General features: G+C 35.5%; 1 protein-coding gene across 3 annotated transcripts in view; it reads right to left on the reverse strand.

Annotated features, from left to right (window-relative positions):
* CLASP2 (cytoplasmic linker associated protein 2) overlaps window positions 1-21,781 on the reverse strand; it is a 174,615-nt gene that overhangs the window by 82,247 nt on the left and 70,587 nt on the right. For all 3 annotated transcript variants that reach the window (XM_061196474.1, XM_061196473.1, XM_061196475.1), the window contains exons 10-18: window positions 21,382-21,474; window positions 18,383-18,528; window positions 15,438-15,573; window positions 9,699-9,769; window positions 6,823-6,882; window positions 5,606-5,683; window positions 4,460-4,627; window positions 2,166-2,221; window positions 926-1,099 (exon numbers count right to left, since the gene is read on the reverse strand). In XM_061196474.1, the coding sequence (XP_061052457.1) occupies window positions 926-1,099; window positions 2,166-2,221; window positions 4,460-4,627; window positions 5,606-5,683; window positions 6,823-6,882; window positions 9,699-9,769; window positions 15,438-15,573; window positions 18,383-18,528; window positions 21,382-21,474 (982 nt within the window). The remainder of the gene's footprint in view (window positions 1-925; window positions 1,100-2,165; window positions 2,222-4,459; window positions 4,628-5,605; window positions 5,684-6,822; window positions 6,883-9,698; window positions 9,770-15,437; window positions 15,574-18,382; window positions 18,529-21,381; window positions 21,475-21,781) is intronic.

Below are 21,781 nucleotides of genomic sequence, written 5' to 3' on the forward strand. Positions count from 1 at the left end.
TCTTGCCTCCTTTATATAAAAATAAGGTGACCATATGTGCGTGGGTTTATCTCTGGGCTTTTTATCCTGTTCCACTGATCTATATTTCTGTTTTTGTGCCAGGACCATAGTGTCTTGATTACTGTAGCTTTGTAGTATACTCTGAAGTACAGGAGCCTGATTCCTCCAGCTCCGTTTTTCTTTCTCAAGATTGCTTTGGCTATTCGGGGTCCTTTGTGTTTCCATGCAAATTGTGAAATTTTTTGTTCTAGTTCTGTGGAAAATGCCATTGGTAGTTTGATAGGGATTGCACTGAATCTGTAGATTGCTTTGGGTAGTATAGTCATTTTCATAATGTTGATTCTTCCAATCCAAGAACATGGTATATCTCTCCATCTGTATGTATCATCTTTAATTTCTTTCATCAGTGTCTTATAGTTTTCTGCATACAGGTCTTTTGTCTCCTTAGGTGGGTTTATTCCTAGGTATTTTATTTATGTTTAAGCTTTGACTATGATTCAGCTTTGCAGTTTTCCCAGATTTCCAAAAGGCTTTAACTTCTTGGTAAGGGAACTGAAGTAGGAGAAAGAGAATGGAGAAGCTGGGTACAAGACCAAACTCCCTTAGTATCCAGCAGTTGGATGTGGCTGTAGTGCAGAACTTTGAAAATTCTATAGGCAAATCATGGAATAAAGAATTGTTCCTTTGATTAAGATGATTAGGAGGACAACAGGGGGAAAAGTAGAAACACGGTATTTCAGATACCTCAGAACTACACTGCAAGGACAGAATCATATAAAACATATGGACTATCCTTAACTAGCAAGAATGAAATAGAAATGATAAAGATATTACCATCATCAATCACTGAAATTGATGATGATTTACTGCTTCCCTGAGACCAGGGAGAAAATGTCGTACAATTTCCCATAGTTAGGTGTCTTACCTAGTGATGCGTAGGAACCTGGATTCAGGGCACCTGCACCTAACCGCCCACTTCGTACAGCCTGCCCAGCAGCATGATGTGCCTTGGCACCAGCAGCAGCATTCACATCAATATCACTTCGTGAACGCTGTAGGCTTCCTGGAAGGGAACTGGCTTTGCTGCTGCCTGCTGATACTATGAAAAACAAAGGAAAGGTAACCTATATTATTTCAATCACTGCAAACGGCACAAAAATTATATAAACTTGAAATCACCATGAGATAATCCATGATGACAAATGGTCAAAAAGGAAGTAGTGGCCAAATGGATACTAGAAAGTACTTTAGAGTATTTTAAAATTAGAATGCCTCAGTTTCAATGCTGTCACAACTAATTCTTCTTAGACAATTTTCGCAATATTTCTCTGCCTCATTTTCCCCTTTCATAAAATGGGAAAAATAACTATACTTTGTAAAGTTCATAGGACTGTTTTATAGATGAAAGGATGATGTTTATGACTGATTCATGAAAATGAAGCACTGTTACCAGATAAATAGATGACGGCGGGGCTATTTTTTAACTATAAGAATAATGCAAGTAGAACTAGCCTGGGAATAGAATAATTCAGAAAATAATGCAGGTTCTGCCACTCTTAGGTAATGCCAATTAAGTCATTAAATTTCTGGTCTTTAGTTTTTCAGTTTTAATGAGGAGTTTTATAAACTCTGAGTTATGACCCATTAATAGGCTGTGAAATCAACTAAATGGGTCATGACAGCATTTTAAAGAAATGAAACACAGTAGAAAAGAGAATGCATCACAAGTAAGGGTAAGCAGGCTTCCTGGAACTTTGGATTATACTATATATGTATATTTATATACAATATACTACACAGCATATGTATATTGTATGTATATAATTATATACACTACATTGTATATATGACATGTAGTATATGTATATGGTATACAAACACAGGTACAGTATTAGGTGTGGTATTTACTATGTAAAATGATTTTCTCACTGTGGGTCATATTAAAACAGTTTAAAAGCTACTGCTTTTAACTGTTTAGCTTTAAAGCTGTTCTAATGTGCTTTTAAAACTTTTAAAGTGTAACTTTGTGTTTTAAACTTTTCAACCCTTGATGTGACCCAGAGTGAGAATATCTTTTTACATAGTAACTTTTACTTTATTTATAAAGTCACTTTTACTCTATTAAGTAAAATATGCTATGACTCTTAGTTAAAAAAGCAATTTACCTCTTCCAGCAACAGTTGATGGGTTTGCTGTAGACCATTTGGAAGAAAAAGGGCGGCTGCAAGGTAAAAAGAAATACTTTTAGTAAGACGACATAATTTATCACTCCTCTGACAAAAATTAATGAAATACCATTGAGTTTTCCGAAGAGTTGAGACGTATTTCTGATTTCAATTTTCCTTTTACAAATCACTTCAGAACAGTTGTTGTCATATATCAATGGTATCTAAGTTAGCTGTGAAGCAAAAATGAAATAACTAGCATTGAATAAAGACTGTAAGCTCTACAGAAACAGGGACCAGGTTGCTGTTGTCCACTCTGGTCTTCAGCACACACTACCACAGGGAACTCAATAATAGCACTCTCCAACACTTCTATTCTGATATATTTTACTTAGAAGGAGAGAAAGGTAGTATTATTGCTAGTACACAGGGAATTCAGTGTAACCAAGGCCTGTCTCACCGAAGTCATAATGGTTGTGGCCGTTGGTAACTCGTGCAGTTACCCTGTAGGTATAACACCATCTATAGCAGTTCTATTAAGTATTACTGCATGGGGCAACAGAAACAAAGCTAAGGACTACTGTTGAGGATAACATGTATGATTAGAAAGCAAAACACCTAGAATCAACTCAAAGAATCCACTGCCTCCTTTAATATCTTTTTGGATTATTTATCTTTAATTACTATGGTACTCTGAAGCCCATAAATAAATATCTAAGTATGTGAGAGAGTCTGGAAAGTATATCTATCTATGTATCTATCTATCTATCTGCCACGCTGTGTGGCTTGTGGGAGTTTTAGTTCCCTGACCAGGGATTGAACCCAGGCCCTCGGCAGTGAGAGCATGGAGTCCTAACCACTGGACCGCCAGGGAATTCCCTGTCTACAAATTTTAAAGGTAAGGGGAAGAGAGGTTAATGACAGAGTGTTGAAAAACATTCTTTAAGTTATTATTATCAAATGGTAAATTTGGTAGTTGGTTATTAAACCCAGTATTATATTATTTTTATAATTGTCCCCTAAAATTGTGACTCTAATAGGTTGAGGCAGACCACTTCAAGTCCACAGATTTTAAAGTTGTTTGTTTATGTTTAAAGATGTTCTACTAGAGTAAGAAAATATCTTGTTTAGATCCTTGCTATTCAAAGTATGGTCCATAGACAAAAAGCATTGACATCACCCAGGAGTATGTAAAAAATGCAAAATCTCAGGTCCCATCCCAGATTTACTGAATCAGATTCTGCATTTTAACATGATCTTCAGGTAATTCATATACACTTTAAAGTTTGAGTATAGTAAATCAAAGTAAAGGGAAAAAAAGCAACAAAGCTCATTTGAGGTGAAGGATTTATCACAAATTTAAAGAGAAGTTTAAATAGGTAATTATTGCTACAAGAATTGTTTTTTAAAATCAAATCATATCTGCTTTTACTCCGAAAACATGTAAGTCACTGAACTTTTATTTTGTACAGTACTCACAAGACCCTGTGAGTGCTTCCTTGAATTTTGTGCCCTAGCTGCTTCCAAGTCCCAGTTCTGTACCAGAGAGCTGCAAAGGCAAACAGCAATCTTTGTGGGGTTAAGGTCCTAAAGAGATAGGAATTACAGGGAGGTAAACTGACATTCTGTGAGCTGCTCTTCCCTGGGGAAATCTTCAGATACTTGTGGCCACTGCTAGGGATCTTAGCAGTCTCATAGGGCTAGAGAAACAGAAAATAGGGGTAAGCCAAGGCAGCAAGGGTTTGAGGTAGCCAACATAATGATGAGTGGAGTTACAGAGAAGTGAGTCAGATACTAGATAATTTTGCCTCCTTGAGGGATCTGCTGAAATCTTAAACCGTGCAAGAGGCGAGGAAAGAAAGCAGTGGAGTTTTTACCAGTCACAGTGCTGTGTAAGAGTTCTGAAGATGACTTCTGAATCTCCGTTATAACTCTTCCACTACAGTGCCCTAGAAATGGGCTACTTACTATATTGACTATTTTCCAGGTATTAAGAAAAGTATACAAATTAATGCTTTCCAATCTTTTTCACAGACGTGAACATATTCTAACAAAATATGTTTGAACATATTCAAACAAAATTTGAATCCCTATACTCTTTACCTAACGAGAAGTTATACAAGTATGTAATCCAACCCCTGAGAAAACAGACCAAAGAAAATAAGCACATTCAGTCATCATTCTTTCAAAAAGGCTTCAAGTGAAAGCAATCAGATATTCAACCATCCAACTTAAGGAACTTTGTGGAGCTGGAGAGACAAAGAAATCAGTAATTATCATTTATATGACCTTACTTGAGACTTTCTTGTGAGCTAGATGAGGACCTGTCTGATTGTGGAAGAGATGCTACACTGCCAGAACTCTTTAAGTAAGTTTGAAGACTCTTCTGATAAGATGGCTCAAGGGAATTATACAGTGATTCAGCTTCACCAGGAAAGTGGTTTCTAAGACCCATGTAAGTCCTGTAAAACAAATGAACAAACAACAAAAAGTAACAACTTTGCATTATTAGACATTAACCGTAAAATGTGTACATTCAAGAAGAACAAAGGTTTTTAAGCCCATAGGTTTTTTTTTTTTTTTTTTTAATTTATTTTTGGCTGCGTTGGGTCTTCATTGCTGCACACAGGCTTTCTCTAGTTGCGGCAAGCGGGAGCTACTCTTCATTGCGGTGCGCAGGCTTCTCCTCGCAGTGGCTTCTCTTGTTGCAGAGCAGGGCTCTAGGCGTGTGGGCTTCAGTAGTTGTGGCTCGTGGGCTCTAGAGCTCAGGCTCAGTAGTTGTGGCACACGGGCTTAGCTGCTGCTCAGCACGTGGGATCTTCCTGGACCAGGGATCGAACCTGTGTCCCCTGCGTTGGCAGGTGGATTCTTAACCACTGTGCCACCAGGGAAGTCCCCCATAGGTTTTTAATACACCCACAATGTGCCAAGTAGAATACTTTCTATATTTAACAAGTTTTGGTAGAAAGACGGCAAGCTTTTGAGAAAAGGAGATCTCAGTTCAAAAGCTGGCTGTAATCCTTATGGCCTGTGTGGCCTTGGGTAAACTCCCAAATCTCCAAACTTCAGTTGCCAATATAAGGAGATAGCACCTTTGTGGGATCATTTTAAGGATTAGAAAATAACATATACCTACTGCCCTACACAGTATCAGATACATATTAAATGTTCAATAAATTAGTTATTTTTATTCACAGGAAAAGTGAGTATGTTATGATGGAACAGGAATACTGTTGAATGTACAAATGACAATGCTACGTGAACTGTTAAGACACCCAGTACAGATTTAATGGAGAAAAATCAACCTCCATTTTACTAAAGAGCTAATCAAATAGAATACTTGGGACACTTGAATGATATTTTCATTCTCCCAATATAATTCCTGTCAAAGAAAAGACCAAAGTATGTTTAAACTGTCAAAAAATACATTATAGACTTACTTTCTTGCCTCCACTCTGGCCTCAGCATCAGCATCATGAATTCCCTTCTTAATAGTTTCAACCAAGACGGCTGCATGTCTATAAAATAAAACACCTTCAGATTCATGCGTAAAACTATGTATTTCACCATAAATGATACTGCCTATACATTATGCATCAATCACAAAGGGGCAAGGGAGATAAAAAGATAATTAGTACACAATAATAAATCTAAGATTGCAAGATTTCCTAATAATCCATCCCATACGTTTCATTCATGTATGGTTTCCTTCTGACAAGTCAAAAATTATAAACCTGGACATAATTATTTTTAGATGAATTTAAAAAAACCTTTTGTGTGGTTTCTCACTAATTTACCAATGTATAAAATTATTTGCTAATAGTACAATCAGTTATAATCTAACCAAACTGAATAGCAGCTGCCACAAAAGAACTTAAAGAAAATTTGTCATGCCTGCAGTAAACAACAAATTCTATTTTTTAGAAATGGGATATGAATAGATTTAATGATTTCCATGAGAATGGAAAATCAGCAACGTGTTCAACATAAATGCATGTATATCCCAAGCTTCAAACTTGAAATTAATGAGAAATACAGCCATGCACATAGCCAGTGACCAACATTTTCCTCTTGTTCATCTCAGAGCTTCACTAGACGCTGCCCAGTGTATACTTGACCAATGACACCTGACAACTGGTGTGGAAAAACTTTCCAACAAATCTCTCTCACCTTTTTTTTAATGGCCGCGCAGCGAGGCTTGCAGGATCTTAGTTCCCTGACCAGGGATCGAACCCGGACCCTGGCAGTGAAAGCGCCAAGTCCTAACCACTGGACCACCAGGAAATTCCTCTTTCACTTTTTTAATCTCTTTCCTCTGAAAGGAAGTGCCTTTCTTCTATCTTAAATCATTCATTACTTGATTAATTGCACCTCAGGAAACCTATCTCACGTGACTAGAAATACGTTTTAAAATATTTGCCCAATTTAACCTGGAACACCTTATATAACCCATTTACTAAGAGACCCTCACTCACCCCACAAAGAAGAAAATCATAGCTGTAATGAATAAGAGCAGCACCACAGCTTTAAGGGAAAATCAGTGCTAATAACTTTCAAAGCAAAATGAGAAATAATGCAAAACCAGTCACATCAATTTCTAAAGAACCGGTGACAATGGGGAGGGGAGGGTGGTGGGAGAGGAATAGTCAACGCATACCTTTCCAATGAATGAGTCTGCCACTCCTGTAACAACAAATCTAAAAATTCAAATGAACGCCTGAAAAATAAAAGTTAATTATAACTAAATGTCATAACATTATACTAAGTTATATTAATTTATAACTAAATGTTAATTAACACTTTCTTCTATAATATTCTACTTTGCCCCCTAAATTAAAGCATAAGACATGTTTTTAGATATCTTTACTGTCAAATACTTAATTAATTAATTAAAAAAATAAATTTCTTTATTTATTTAGTTTTGGCTGCGTTGGGTCTTTGCTGCTGGGCGCGGTCTTTCTCTAGTTGCGGCAAGCGGGGGCTACTCTTCATTGCAGTGCATGGGCTTCTCATTGCAGTGTCTTCTCTTGTTGCGGAGCACGGGCTCTAGGCACACAGGCTTCCATAGTTGTGGCTCACGGGCTCAGTAGTTGTGGTTCACGGGTTCTAGAGTGCAGGCTCAGTAGTTGTGGCGCACGGGCTTAGTTGCTCCGTGGCATGTGGGATCTTCCCGGACGAGGGCTCGAACCCGTGTCCCCTGCATTGGCAGGCAGATTCTTAACCACTGTGCCACCAGGGAAGTCCCACTTAACTTATTTAAGGCTCCAACTATTCCTATGCTTAATAGTTCAAAAAGACCTTAAGGGTTCCCCATAATTTTAACTTAAAATGTTTGTCAAATATACAATTTAACTTAATTTAAAAGATATTTACCAAACACCTACTGCGTACTAGAAACTGAAGACATACAATGGTGACCAAGAAAGCTGCGACGGATCTTCCATTTCTACATTTGTTCCCTTAAATATATATGTAAATGAATCTTAATCAAGTATTTGGTGTTTTCTCCTTAGCCTTCTGGTTCTCAACTTCTTCAACTGTCTCATTCTTGAGCTTTTGTTCTTTCTTGGCATCTGACGACACAGCTCTGCCCTGTTTTTCCTCCTTTATTAACACTTTCCCTCCACCTACCCTTACATAGGTGTTCACCTGGTTAGTGCTGATCTCAGCCCACTTCCCTTTTATAGTCTTTTCTTGGGCAGTATCACCTGTACCCTTAGCTCTATCAGCTGTACTTCTCACACCTAGTCCTTTATCTCCAGCACTGGTTCTTCAATTCAGCCATTAAGTCAGTGTCAACCAGCTCACAGACATCTCTACACAGGCAGTGAGTGTCAACTCAAACACTACATACTGATACAAAACAACAAATTTAATTCTTACCCTCTCAATTCTACTCTTGGAGCCCATATGATACAGATTAGAAAAAAGAGAAACATGGAGGTTAAATTAATTTGCCCAAAGTGATAGAGCACGGCCTTAAACCCTGGCATTCTGACTCTAGAGATCACAGTCTGAAGCACTTGACATCACCTTCCTCATCCATATCCAATTATCAAGACTCATTTCTATATCTGAAATCTCCTTAATTTATTGAATAAAACCTCCTTCAATCAATTATCATAAATACAGCTCTAGTTCGGACCCTGCCTCTCTTACATGAGCTGTAAGAAGTCCTACTTAATTAAACCAGTGCTTCTCATTGTCCCTTTTAAATTGCTGTTCATAGCTGAAATAAAAACTAGGATGGATGACATTACCTCCTCACCAAAAACTGCTAATGGAACAATATCAAAATTTCTCTTCCTGACATTCAAAGCCCTCTATACTTTGACTTCAACCTATCCCCTTCTTCCCCTCAGTCAGCCTCTTTTCCTACTGAATCCTCCCATTTATCATGTGTTCTGGCCTCAGTGGCCTGTCCGATGGCTCTGCAGCACACAGCATAGCTTTCCATCTCTGCGTACATTATATCCCACTCCTCCCTTACAGGTATTGAATTGCTCCCCATTTTCAAGGTAATTTTCTGATGCATTTCCTGACTTCCTCTTCTCTGTCACATTCCTATTTCTCCAATTACCATTTTCTTCAGTGTATGACAGAGATTGGTAAACCTTTTCTGTAAAGGGCCAGATAGTAAATATTTTAGGCAGTAAATATTTTAAACTTTGAGAACCACGTAGTCTCTATTTTATATATTTTTCTTTCCCCCTTTTTAACTACCCTTCAAAAACATAAAAAACAGTCTTAGCTTGTAGGCCATACAAAACTAGACTGTTGGACAGATTTGACCAGTGGGCTGTTGTTTGCCGACCCTTGACATAAGAGAGAGGTAATTAAACAACTGTCCCAAAACTCCAAATCACTTACAGGTAATAATGATGTCTTATTTTTCCTAACATTCAAAGTACTTAAATAAACATATTTATCAAACAAAAAAGGGGAAAGAGTTCTTTACAATTTTCTTAAATATCCAATGCACAAATCTTGTTTTTGCTGTCTTTATTATTCATGGAGATAGTGATGATATTAAAGATTGTAGAAACCATAACGAGAGAGAGAGATACTGACAGACTGACGTGTTATGGCTGCATACTCTGTGCCAAACACTATGTTCAATTCTACCATTGTGTTTCTCATTTAACCCTCACAACTCCATGGGGTCCACATTATTAGCCCCACTAACATACGAAGACACTGAGGTTCAGGGCAGTTAAAATAAGTGCCTGAGGTAGGACAATCAGTCACAGTTGTAGGACTCTAGGTAAGGGCTAACTCTAGACTCCATACTCTCTGAAAACCAAACAACTAGTGGCCCAAATAAACCAAACCTTAATAGGATAAAACTGAGAAATGTGCATAGTCATAACAAGCACTTTGTTCCTTTTTCCCTTATATGACATAAGATTAAAAAATTTTAATAATGTTTCTAGAAGGCAAGAAATTGATGACAACTAATTTTTGCACCCAACTAAGAATTAAACATAATGCAATATTCAACATAAAGCTATACTAAGTTTTTTCAAAACTTACCTCCTTACAGGAACTGATTTTGATGTGCAATTGCTTGTTATTAAAGGTATAAGTCTGGGTACATGAGTATGCTGAAAAAGATATTTTAGAAGAGGTTGAAAAATACTGTGTACTTCACATAATCTCTTCTTCTATTTGCCTTGCATTCAAGTATTTAGCTATATTACAACAGAACAAAAATACCATAAAATCAGATTTTGAAAGAAATTAAGACCAGTCAAAAAGTTTCCCCAAATTAAAGTAATAGTAATGATATAGTTTCAGAAGGGCAGATGTGATTGTAATATTAAATAATAAAGACAAGTTAATTGTATAACTACAGAGAACTGTTAGGACAGTGTACTTTGGGGGGATGGAGCACTAAGAGGGACCAGGCATGTACTGGTCTTATTTTCTGACGTACTGCTACTGCTGGAGAAGACAGTAACTGCTATGTCATCAAAGCAGGTTATCAGAGTGAATCTACATTAACTACTGGGAATGCACTTTGAAATGGTGATTTTAATTGAACTTTCATCCTGGCTGAACCACAGCTCTCTAGAATTCAGGTAAAGTTCCGTATATACAATCTTCTGGTTTCTATTAGTAATTCTTATGTTCTTCTTTAGTGAAGCAAACACTAAAAAGTTCATAATTGACATAAGAATAAAATAGTAACCTAAGCATACGTATTTGATGTTTTAAATCTCCTATTTTTCTTCTGAGCTAATGGTACGGGTTGGGTTCTCTAGGAGGCAGGCTCTGAGATGGAGTTTAGCATTCAGGATATTAAGAAGTGCTCTTGGGATCAACACTGGTGGAAGGGAGGAGAAGGAAGCAGGAGTGAGCAGAAGAAGAAATCAATCTGTGATATGGCCCAAGGACATCTTTGCCCAAAGCCGAAGCTTTGGGGAGCTCTGGAGCTAAAATGGTCCTTCAGAGTAGTCTCAAATTGGTCTAAGATAGCCACAGCGCTATACTTCCACATCAATCAGTTATTGGACGTGGGCCATAACCAGGAAGGGGCAAGACCTTGGGAAAGGCAGCTCTCTGCAAGCTGCGGCATCCTTGAAGAGGCTGGCAGCTGAAGACTGTCTGCCCACATTGCTTCCAGTCCTGGGGAAACAAGTCTTTCAGTGAAGGAGAACGTGAATGGCACATCAGCGTGTGCCACAACTAACTCAACCAAAATTAGAGGGAAAACTTTTTTCAGTTCCTACAGAGGGAAACCACCCACAGACCTGAAGTTGTTCAAATGAGGATAATGCAACACAGTGCTGACCTGCATATTATTCAACTGTTACATTCAGCGTGGAAGGGCTCTGTGGACCCGGCTCCCTTAGAGCATCCACAAGAACCCATCCCCAAACATTACTGTGGCGTTAAAGCCCAAGGAGACTCCCTAGCCACAACATACTACATAGGAGGTCTCACCTACCTTCTTCCTCCTCTCTCATAACCTCCTCAAAACCCTACTGCTGACTGATTAACCCACATCCAACACAGTGGCAGGGATGGGGCAAAAGACTAACCTAACTATTGTTACACCATATTCAGGGGAGCTATACCAAAGGAAAATAAAAAGTGACCCTCACAATTACAGATGATGCATTCAACCAAACACCAAGTCAGAACCTGGGAAACAAAATATAGAAAACAGGAAATAATGTAAAACAACAACAACAAAACACCTGATTTGTATTTTCAGTGAGATCATAAGATAGTAAGTAGAATTTAAAGGAATTTTTCCTGAGAACATATACAGCTGTAAGACAGAAAACAAAAAAATATTTAGGAAATGATAAATGACAAACAGAAGCAATAAATAAATGATCCATGAAAACTAACATAAATTTAAGGAAACTTCATTTTAGTCAGAAATCTGGCTCCACTATGTAAAGAAAGCACTAATGAAAGATGATCTACTCCAAGGCCTGCCGTGAGGGAACTCCTGACACAGAGACTCTTCTATAAAGCTTCCTAAGGTGGTGTTTTGTTTTAAATTAAAAAATCAAATGATATCTAACTTATTATAGAAACAATAAAAAGTTAAGAAAACAATTGAGTGAAAAGGACATAATTCTGAGGGAAAAGAAATGTGAACCTAAAGTCCAGTTTTTGAGTTCCTGTATAAGGGCAAAGAAAAGCCATTTCGAAATACGCAAAGATAAACATATATGAAAATTGAGAACACACTAAAATCAAACAAAAATTTTAAATGGGAAGAGTTTCCTAATAAAGATTGGGCAGGAATAAAGGCAGCAAAAAAAAAAAAAAAAAAAAAAAAGCAATTAATTTCAATTGCTGAAAATGAAAATGTCTTTGACTCAATTTAATTTAATAGTTAAGGGAAAAAAATGACATGAATAAGATAAAATGTATACTTTTTAAAAGGCTGGGGAAGTAAAACAGAGGTTTTATTCCTGACACTGACAATGAGTAAGAAACTTCCAAGAAAATAATGAAACAGGTAAGGAGCAAATACAATGAACATAAAACAGAAAAGATAGGAAAGAAAAAATACTATTTCAAGATGGTAGTAGTCAAAAACTTTCACCATACATAAAGTACATTAAGCAAGAGTTGTTAGGAAAATAAAGTTGATAAAAACTAGATTCAGAATTTGCCAGATAAAGCAGCTTTTTAAAAAATGAGACCATGAAGAATTTGAATAATAAACAAACTAGATTTAGTAATGAATAAAGTACCCTATAAATGAATTCCATATTTTGCAAATACTAAAAGACTATCTATCTAAATTTATGATGTATTAGGATACTAACAAAATTCAGGTGATTCAATGAAGAAGAAATTGTACAACCAAATTGTATGATCAGAATATCATGAGATTACAAAATGATAAGAACAAAAGAACCATCTGAAAATGCAAACAATATCCTTATGTAATTCAAAGAGAAAGTTGAAATGGAAATTACAAATGATTGAGAATTATAAAGAGAATGTGATAAATCTAAATCACTGGATGCTGCTAATGCCAAACTCAGAAGAAAACATTATAATAAGAAAGCGTTATAATATTAAACAACAAAAACTATGACATTATCTAAGGATATACCACAAAAATCTAGGGGGGAAAAAAAGAGGTAAGCCACAGCAAGTCAAAGAAAGGAATTAAGAAACACAAATGTAGAAACTAAAGAACTAGAAAAAATTAAAGAACCCCATTGGTACCAATAAAACAAACTTGAAGCTTATAAAAAAATCCATAACAATACCTCTAGCAAGTGTTGTTTTTTTTTTAAAAAGAACATATAATAATATAATAAGAAAAAATGGCAATATAACCACAGTGGAAGAAACTTTTTTTTAAATTAACAGTATACAACCTCATGCCAAAGAGTCTTAAAATCTATATGAAATAGATATTCTGAGAAAACACAAATAACCAAGAATACTTCAAAAAGAGATGCAAGAACGCCCAGTCTAAACCACTAGAAATGTTACTGGATAACTTCGAGTCAGCAAACCCTAATAACAAAATATGTTAAACAGAAAAATTACAGAAAATTCTACAAGACATATTAAGTAAATACCAAAATCTTAATTAGCCAACTGCATCTAGCAGCATCATAAGGTACAATGGCCAAGCAGAATTTAGCTCATGAATGTACAATGGATAAACGAAAAGAGAACCATTTCTAAAGATATTAAAGGGATATTTGACAAGATTCCACATCTATTGTTGACCAAAATTTAGCAAATGAGAAATAGGAGGAAGTTCTCATAACCTAATGTAAAGTATTGAGAAAGTTATCCCAGACATCATATTTAAAGTACTCCCGTTAAACTCAGGGATAAAACAAAGATTTCAATAATCTCCACTATTTTTGAACACTGTTATGAAGGTGCCAGATTTAGTGAAGCTTACAAAAATATTAAAACAGAAAGAAGCGAACATTTCCGTAGATAGATTCATAGATTTCTTCATAGGCACTGGATTTAATTGCTGAAAAAACCTTCTGGTACAGCAGTATTAGAAAAAAACATCACTTAACAGGAGAGGACAAACTGATCACAGAAACTGAAAAGGCATTTAAAAAACAGACCCATATATTTATGGAAATTTACTACATGAAAACAGTGGTATTTTAAGAAAAGACTGAACTGTAATTCACTACATGCCACTGGGTCAAATAGCTTTGTATTTGGGGGAAAATGAAGTTAGATACCTGTATTTCACACAGAAATAAAACTGAGTTAGATCTAAACCTAAGAAACAAAATCATGAAAGTTTTAAACAATTGAATATTTTTATAATTGAGAAATGAGGAAGGTTGTTTTAACTATAACAAAAACCACAAAAGGAGCATTGTCTCAAAGCAAAAAAATTTCAAATTTCTATATATAACAAATGATAACTTAAACAATATTTGAAGAATTGACAAACTGGCAGAAAATATTTGCAACATAGAATTTACAGTCATCCATCAGTGTCCACAGGGGTGGTTCCAAGACCCTGGGAGGATCCCCAAATCTGTGGATGCTCAAGTCCCTTATATAAAATGGTGCAGTATTTGCATAAAACCTACACACATCCTCCTGTATACTTTAAGTCATCTCTAGATTACTTATTATAGTTAATACAATGTAAATGATAAGTAAATAGTTGTAATTACTGTAAATGTTATATAAATAGATGCCAGCAGGAGGCAAATTCAAGTTTTGCTTTTTGGAACTCTCTGGGATTTTTTTCCCCCCAAATATTTTTGATCTGAGGTTGGTTGAATCCACAGATGCAGAACCCATGGATAAGGAGGGCTGACTGTCCTTATAACGTATAAAAAAGGCCTTAGATATAAGTGAGGAAAAAAATGCACAAAGTATAAACTGGCAATCCAAAGAAAAACTATTAAAGGAAAAAAAAAAAACCTAATGTCTCTAATAATCCAAGAAATGCAAAGTAGAATATGAAATAATATTTCAATTATTAAATTTTTAAAACCTTTAAGATACTAATAATGCACAATGTTGGTAAAGGGTGGAGAGAAAGAACTTCATAAACCTCAGGGAGAAGAATGGTGAGGACAATTTAATATTATGTTCTTTAATAGAGAACTGATTTAGACATTAAAAAGAATTATATGTATGGACAAGGGAAGCTGCCCAAGTACATGAAGTTTAAAGTGTAAAAAAACATTATTTTTACATATATGTAAAATATAAATGCTACATTTACATTTTGTAGTAAATATAGTTTGTATAGGCAAGAACAGAACTTTGGAAAAGTACATACTGAATGGCTAGAGTGGTTAGTTGCAGAAGAGCAGAATTCAGGTGTGGAAGATTTATTTTTTTTAACTCTGTTCTTTTGGGCACCTTCAAGATGTGGATGATGAGAAATATTAAGAATTTGTCTGTCATCTCTTACCACTGTCTCTAACTTTTTTATTGTTTTACATTTGCCTGCTACCACCCATAACGTGGTTATACACACACACACACACACACACACACTCACACACGTACATGAATATTATGTCTATTATATTCTGTATGCAAGCATGTTTACTTTGTAATCCTCTGTACTATTTAAATGTTCAATAATAACTGTGTATTACTTCTATTATCAGAAAAATAATTCAAAAGTAATTTTCCTTTCGGGTTTAAAAAAATACCAATGATTTATTTAAGTACACTGAGAAAGAGACATACAGACAGAGAGGTGGACAAACACACAGAGAGAAAGATAGAAAAAAGAAAAGAGAACAAAAGAAAAGAAAGGAAAAGAAAAGAACTTACCCGAATTATGAATCTGATTGCTGCACATCCAGAAGTTGCCATGACTTTTGCACTATTGGGGACGAGATTAAAAAGTGTAGGTACAATGGCTTCAGCTCCATGATCAAACTTGTTTCCCAAAACTGTTGAAAGATGGCTATAAAGGAAGACAGAAAAATGTTTTTTAAAAAAATAGTTTAACATTAAATATAGGTAGGACCATACAATTTTAAAATATTCTTTTACTGAATTAACAAAATTTTTATTTTAACCAGTTCCAATGGCAGAAAAACAAAAGAAAGAAAGGCAAGTGCAGATACTACCTACTTCCTTCTTTTCCCCGTCCTTTTACTGTCTAGTGCAAAGTTGAAATTTGGCATTTTAAGCAACTCTTTGCAATGGAGAAGTCATCTGATCTCAGAATTTAACCATTAACATGACAGGTAAAACACTCAGCTCTGACTGTCCTGAACTTTAGTCTTTATCCATTGGATATTTCCACTCTGATGTCCCAATATCAATCTTAAATTCAACATATTTGACAAATAAGTAAAATCTTTCCCAAATCAGTACTCCTCTATTTCTTTCTTTTTTTTTTTTTTTAATTTTATTTTTGGCTGTGTTGGGTCTTCGTTGCTGCATGCGGGCTTTCTCTAGTTGTGGTGAGCGGGGGCTACTCTTCATTGCATGTGCGGGCTTCTCATTGCGGTGGCTTCTTTTGTTGTGGAGCACGGGCTCTAGGCGCATGGGCTTCAGCAGTTGTGGCATGCAGGCTCAGTAGTTGTGGCATGCAGGCTCAGTAGTTGTGGCTCGCAGGCTCTAGAGCACAGGCTCAGTAGTTGTGGTGCATGGGCTTAGCTGCTCTGCAGCATGTGGGATCTACCCGGACCAGTGATCAAACCCGTGTCCCCTGCATTCGCAGGTGGATTTTTAACCACTGCGCCACCAAGGAAGTCCCAGTACTCCTCTATTTCTATTAATGAGAAATATTAATATTTCGGTCACAAGTACTCCCTGACATCTTCGGTGTAGGATTTCAGAATTCTTGATTGAAAATAGAACTCTACCATACATTGATTAGTTGGGTGACTCTAAGGACATCTGTCTTCTCTTTCCAAATTTGTAGTTAAACAACTAATCCAGGCTAATTAATTTAATATGATTTTGGTTAAAACACTTAGGAAGAATGCTGTAATTACAGTTCTGACAATGTTTGTGGAATTATTTAATTTCTATACACTTATATCTTATTTAAAATACATGGTTGGGGTACAGTTAGCTCCAGAATTTCAGGTTCCTGGTTCAAAGAGGTACTCAGACTCAGACTGACTTACTAGTGTTCAGTTATACCTTCAGTTTTCCAATGTGAAACTCAAATCAGAAGCAGAGAGGTGCCACCTGTGCCCGGATGTTGCTGTCTTCCTTTAAAGAGTGTAAGAGTTTTGTTCTGGTAGGCCAGTGATGTACTTTGAAATCAGCTTGATCTTTATAAGCTTACTGGGAGGGGTGGCCTGAGAGTACTGCAGAGTACTCAGCCTCCAGAGTAGCCTGAACAGTCCTATTCCTATACAACAGCCTTTCTGGGGTCTCTACTGAATGCCCTGGGTGTTCAACGTTTCTCCAGTCTGGCTCGTCAGAACTTGAACCTCTCCCGGCCCAGGTGAACTCTGGGAATTGTTGTTTATCTTATAGCTTCCAGCAGTTCTTTCCAGTCCTCAGGGAGTTGTACCTTTCACATGCACAGATTAGTATTCAACTAGACTCATGGGATCCCCTATGCAGATTTCTATAGCTCTTTTTCTGTATATCTCTCCTCTCCAGCGTTCTGCACTGCAAATTTTAGCCACTTCAGCTTTCAGAACCTCCAATCTGTTTCTTCTTCAACTCAGTGAGACTGCCTTGCTCTGCCTGGGTTCTCCCTCCCTCTCTACGGTCCAGAAAATGCATCCAGGTCAAAACTGTGCTGATCATACTGTTCAACTGATTTGTTTGTTTCAAGAATTACACTCCTGCTCTGCCTGCTGTCCATCATCTGTACACAGTTGTCTTACATATTTTCTCCAGTTTTCTGCAAGAGGGCTAATCCTGTACCAGTTGTTGCATCATGGCAAGAAGCAGAATTCCTATCACGGACTATTTTTGAAGGTTACAATTTGTGGATTTTTGTTTTGTTTTGCTATCAAGAGATATTCAATTATTTTGGTATATTGACTTGTATCTAGCAATCTTGCTATATATTCCCTTAATTATAATAATTTATCTATCAATTCTTATCATTTTCTGCATGGATAGTTATATCATTTGTTAATAAGGGCAGTTTTGTTCCTTTTCTTGCAATCCTCATAGTTTTTATTTCCTGAGGGGTTTTTTATTTGTTTGTTTATTCTGTTTTGACTAGGACATCTAATACAATCCAGATTATAAATATTAATAGTAGGCATCTTTGTGTTCCCTCTCTTCAAAGTAATACAACAACATACACAACAAAGTATTCTGGTCGGGAGAAGTGGTAAAAGGAGTTTGTGTTCTACCATCCTTAAATTTTAGAAAAATATAAACATACAAAATAGGTTTAGACTTTGATAAGTTAATGATGCACGTTATAATTCCAAGACAACTGCTAAAATATCAGAAATAAAAAGCTTAATATCCAAATTAGCAAAGAGAAAGTTACATATAGCCAGTTCTCAGACCCATTCACTTTCTTCTTATACTCACAGAGTTAGTGACCAAAAATCCACCAGTAGACTTTAGACATATAAACATATTTTAAGGTTGGTATAAAGTGCTATTAAGAAAGATTTTTTTTTTTAATCACACAAATTTAATCCTTATATATATGATGTTTGGAACATATATATGCTTTTTTGGGGTTATCCTGCTAGTGCTTTACTGAATAATCACTGAATCAATGAGTACAAAATTCATTCATAAAAAATACTTATCACAAAAAAGAATATGCTTACGCCACAGTAATGCAAGCTTCTCTAACCACCTGGGATCTAAGATCCTTAGCTGAAAGTTTAAGTGCTCCATCCAACAAGCGTAAATGTTGGAAAAAGCCATCATATTGTGCAGCTCCAGCAACAAGCAATGATCGAATTTTCTTAAGCTGAAATAAAGAGAATTTTCATTACTGACATTAAAAAGTGGCAGTGCAAAAAAAAGCTACCTAAACTTCACTATTGGAACAAAATTTAAAAATTTTTCATTATATTTCATAATTATATTCAGACATTTTAACAGCATTAAATGTATCTTATAAATAAACATGCAAACAAACAAAAAAGCTTTCTGGAAAAGAACATTATAGATTTAATTATATGCATAATAGACATGTAATGTATGAGTAGGTAAGTAAATTTTAAAGTTTTAAGGGAGTCTTTTCAAAATTGTCACAAAATACACATTAAAATAAAATTTACCATTTTAACCATTTTAAAGTATACAACTTGGTGGCAATAAGTACATTCAAAATGTTGGGCAACCATTACCACTATCTACTAAGAAGCCTATTTTTAAAAGAACCAAATTTGGAAACTATATTCATCCATATGCAAAAGTAAAAAATCAAAAGGATCAACCATTAAGTCATCACCATCTCCAATATTTTAACATTATCACACTTACTTTGTGACACAAATAGCTCTTTCTCCCTATTTCTAAACCTTTAAGAATAGGATTGCCAAATGTTTTCCATATAAACATCATGTATACCTAATAAAATTAATCAGTCAATTGAGATACACTCAGGTGTACATCTGTGCTCACACATACAAGCTAAAAGTTTACCTATCATACCCATTATTATGTATAACTTCATATTAAATTCTGTGGTTTTCTAAATTTTTAAAGATATCTTTAAAGATGAATTAAGGATGGAAAACATAAAAATAAAACACTGTGGATGTTAGAAAAACATCTGAAAGAATAGTTATACAATCTTAGGGTATATAAGGTAGGCAAACTATCATAAGCAGAAGAGAAATCAGAAGGCATCTAAACAACTAAAAAAAATTACAATATGGTAGGAAAAAATTATCTGCAATATATAAGTACAAAAGACAACCAAATATTAAATTGGGCAAAATAAATATAAGAAAATGTGTTCAACCTTACCAGTGATAAGCAAATGCAAATTACAACAAAGACACATCATTTGCCTTCATTAGATTGGCAAAAGTTAAAAAGACTCAATAGCACCCAGTAATAGCTCTTACTGTTAAGATCGTGGATGACCAATACCTTTGTTCAAAATATTTTGGCAATGTTTACTAAAATAAAATTGCATCTACTCTTTACCCACCAATCTACTTTTAAAAATTTAAGCTACAAAAATAAAAACACCATTGTTATAAATATGTGCAAGGATGTTTATTGCAATATTGTTAAAACAGCACAAAATATAAAAACAAGTCCATCCAAGTTTCTAGAAACATACAGCCCACCAAAACTGAATCAAGAATAAATAGATAATTTGAACAGTCCAACTGCTAGGAGTGAAATAGAATCTGCAATAAAAAAAACTCCCTGCAAACAAAGGCCAGGACTGGATGGCTTCACTGGGGAATTCTACCAAACGTACAAAAAAGAACTTATACCAATCCTTCTCAAACTCTTTCAAAAGACTGAAGAGGAGGGAATACTCCCAAAATCATTTTATGAAGCCACCATCGCCCTGATACCAAAATCAGACAAAGACGCTACCAAAAAAGAAAATTATAGGCCAATATCTTTCATGAATATAGATGCAAAAATCCTCAACAAAATACTAGCAAACTGAATCCAACAACACATAAAAAGGATCATACACCATGGTCAGGTTGGATTCATCCCAGGGTCACAGGATGGTTCAACATACGCAAATCAATGTGGTCAAAAGCCACATGATCATCTCAACAGATGCAGAAAAAACATTTAATAAAATTGAACATCCATTCATGATAAAAACTCTTATCAAAGTGGGTATAGAAGGAACATATCTCAACATAATAAAAGCTATTTTTGCCAAACCCACAGCCAATGGTTTATGCCAAACTCAAACCCAATACTCAATGGTGAAAAGCTAAAAGCCTTCCCACTAAAATCTGGAACAGGACAAGGATGGCCTCTCTACCACTTCTATTCAACTTAGAAGTCTTAGCCACAGAAATCAGACAAAAAAAGAAATTAAAGGTATCCAAACTGGAAGGGAAGAGGAAAATTGTCACTATATGCAGATGACATGATAATTTATATAGAAAACCCTAAAGACCCCACACAAAAACTATTAGAACTGATAAACAAATTCAGCAAGGTACCAGGATACAAAATTAACATACAGAAATCTGTTGCATTTCTTTACACTAACAATAAACTATCAGAAAGAAAAAGTAAAAAAAAAAAAAAAAAAAAAAAAATTCCCTGTATAAATCACGTAAAAAAAAAACAAAAAACCTAGGAATAAACCTGAACAAGGAGGTGAAAGACTTATATGCTGAGAACCATAACACGTTGATAAAGGAAACTAAAGATGATTCAAAGAAATCATCTCATGCTCTTGGATTGGAAGAATTAATACTGTTATATGGCCATACTACCCAAAGCAATCTACAGATATAATGCCATCCCTACGAATTTACATTCCCACCAACAGTGCAGAAGGGTTCCCTTTACTCCACAACTATGTAACCCTAAGGAGAGTCATGGTCCTGGGGCATCAATGAAGCTCAAAAAGTGGCACATGTGGAGACACTAACAAATGGGTGAGATAGGCTCCACCTGATTAGCAAAACAGAAAAAAATGGACCCTAACTAAGAAAAGGCCTATTATCTCAATGTGTTTTCCAGAAAGAAATGTTACCTATCAGACTCTCTATTTCATAAGCAAATACCAGATAGTACTACTATTGAATTTCCAAGTTTTTGAAAAAGAACATTGAAAAAAAAAGGAGAGGGATAAGAAAATAAAAAGTAAAAAACTTACTGCATTGGCACGCTGATCCCAGTCGTGTTTGTCATCTGACAAAATTTCCCTGATTTTATTTAATGTTTCTTCAAGTTCTCGACTAGAATAGATCTTAAAGAAAAGATGCAAAATTATAACGTTAATATTTCTTGCCACAGCAAAATTATGCCCTCATGTTCAAATAATCTTTCCAGTAATAGTATTATTTCCCATTCTAGCACCATTTTTAAATGGAGAATGAAAATACATTATAGATAATAATAAAATAAAATGCTTTGTCTTCCTTACCTGTTACCCAGGTAAGGGTATTTCTCCACTCATGAGTAACTTCAAATATACTTTTAAAGTGCTTTGTCATTTAAAAACAAAATGCAAATATCCTACAGATTAGTAAAAACAGGACTGAGTTCTCAAAATG

This window comes from Eubalaena glacialis, chromosome 7, assembly GCF_028564815.1.
Source record: "Eubalaena glacialis isolate mEubGla1 chromosome 7, mEubGla1.1.hap2.+ XY, whole genome shotgun sequence".
Classification (NCBI taxonomy): Eukaryota; Metazoa; Chordata; class Mammalia; order Artiodactyla; family Balaenidae; genus Eubalaena; species Eubalaena glacialis.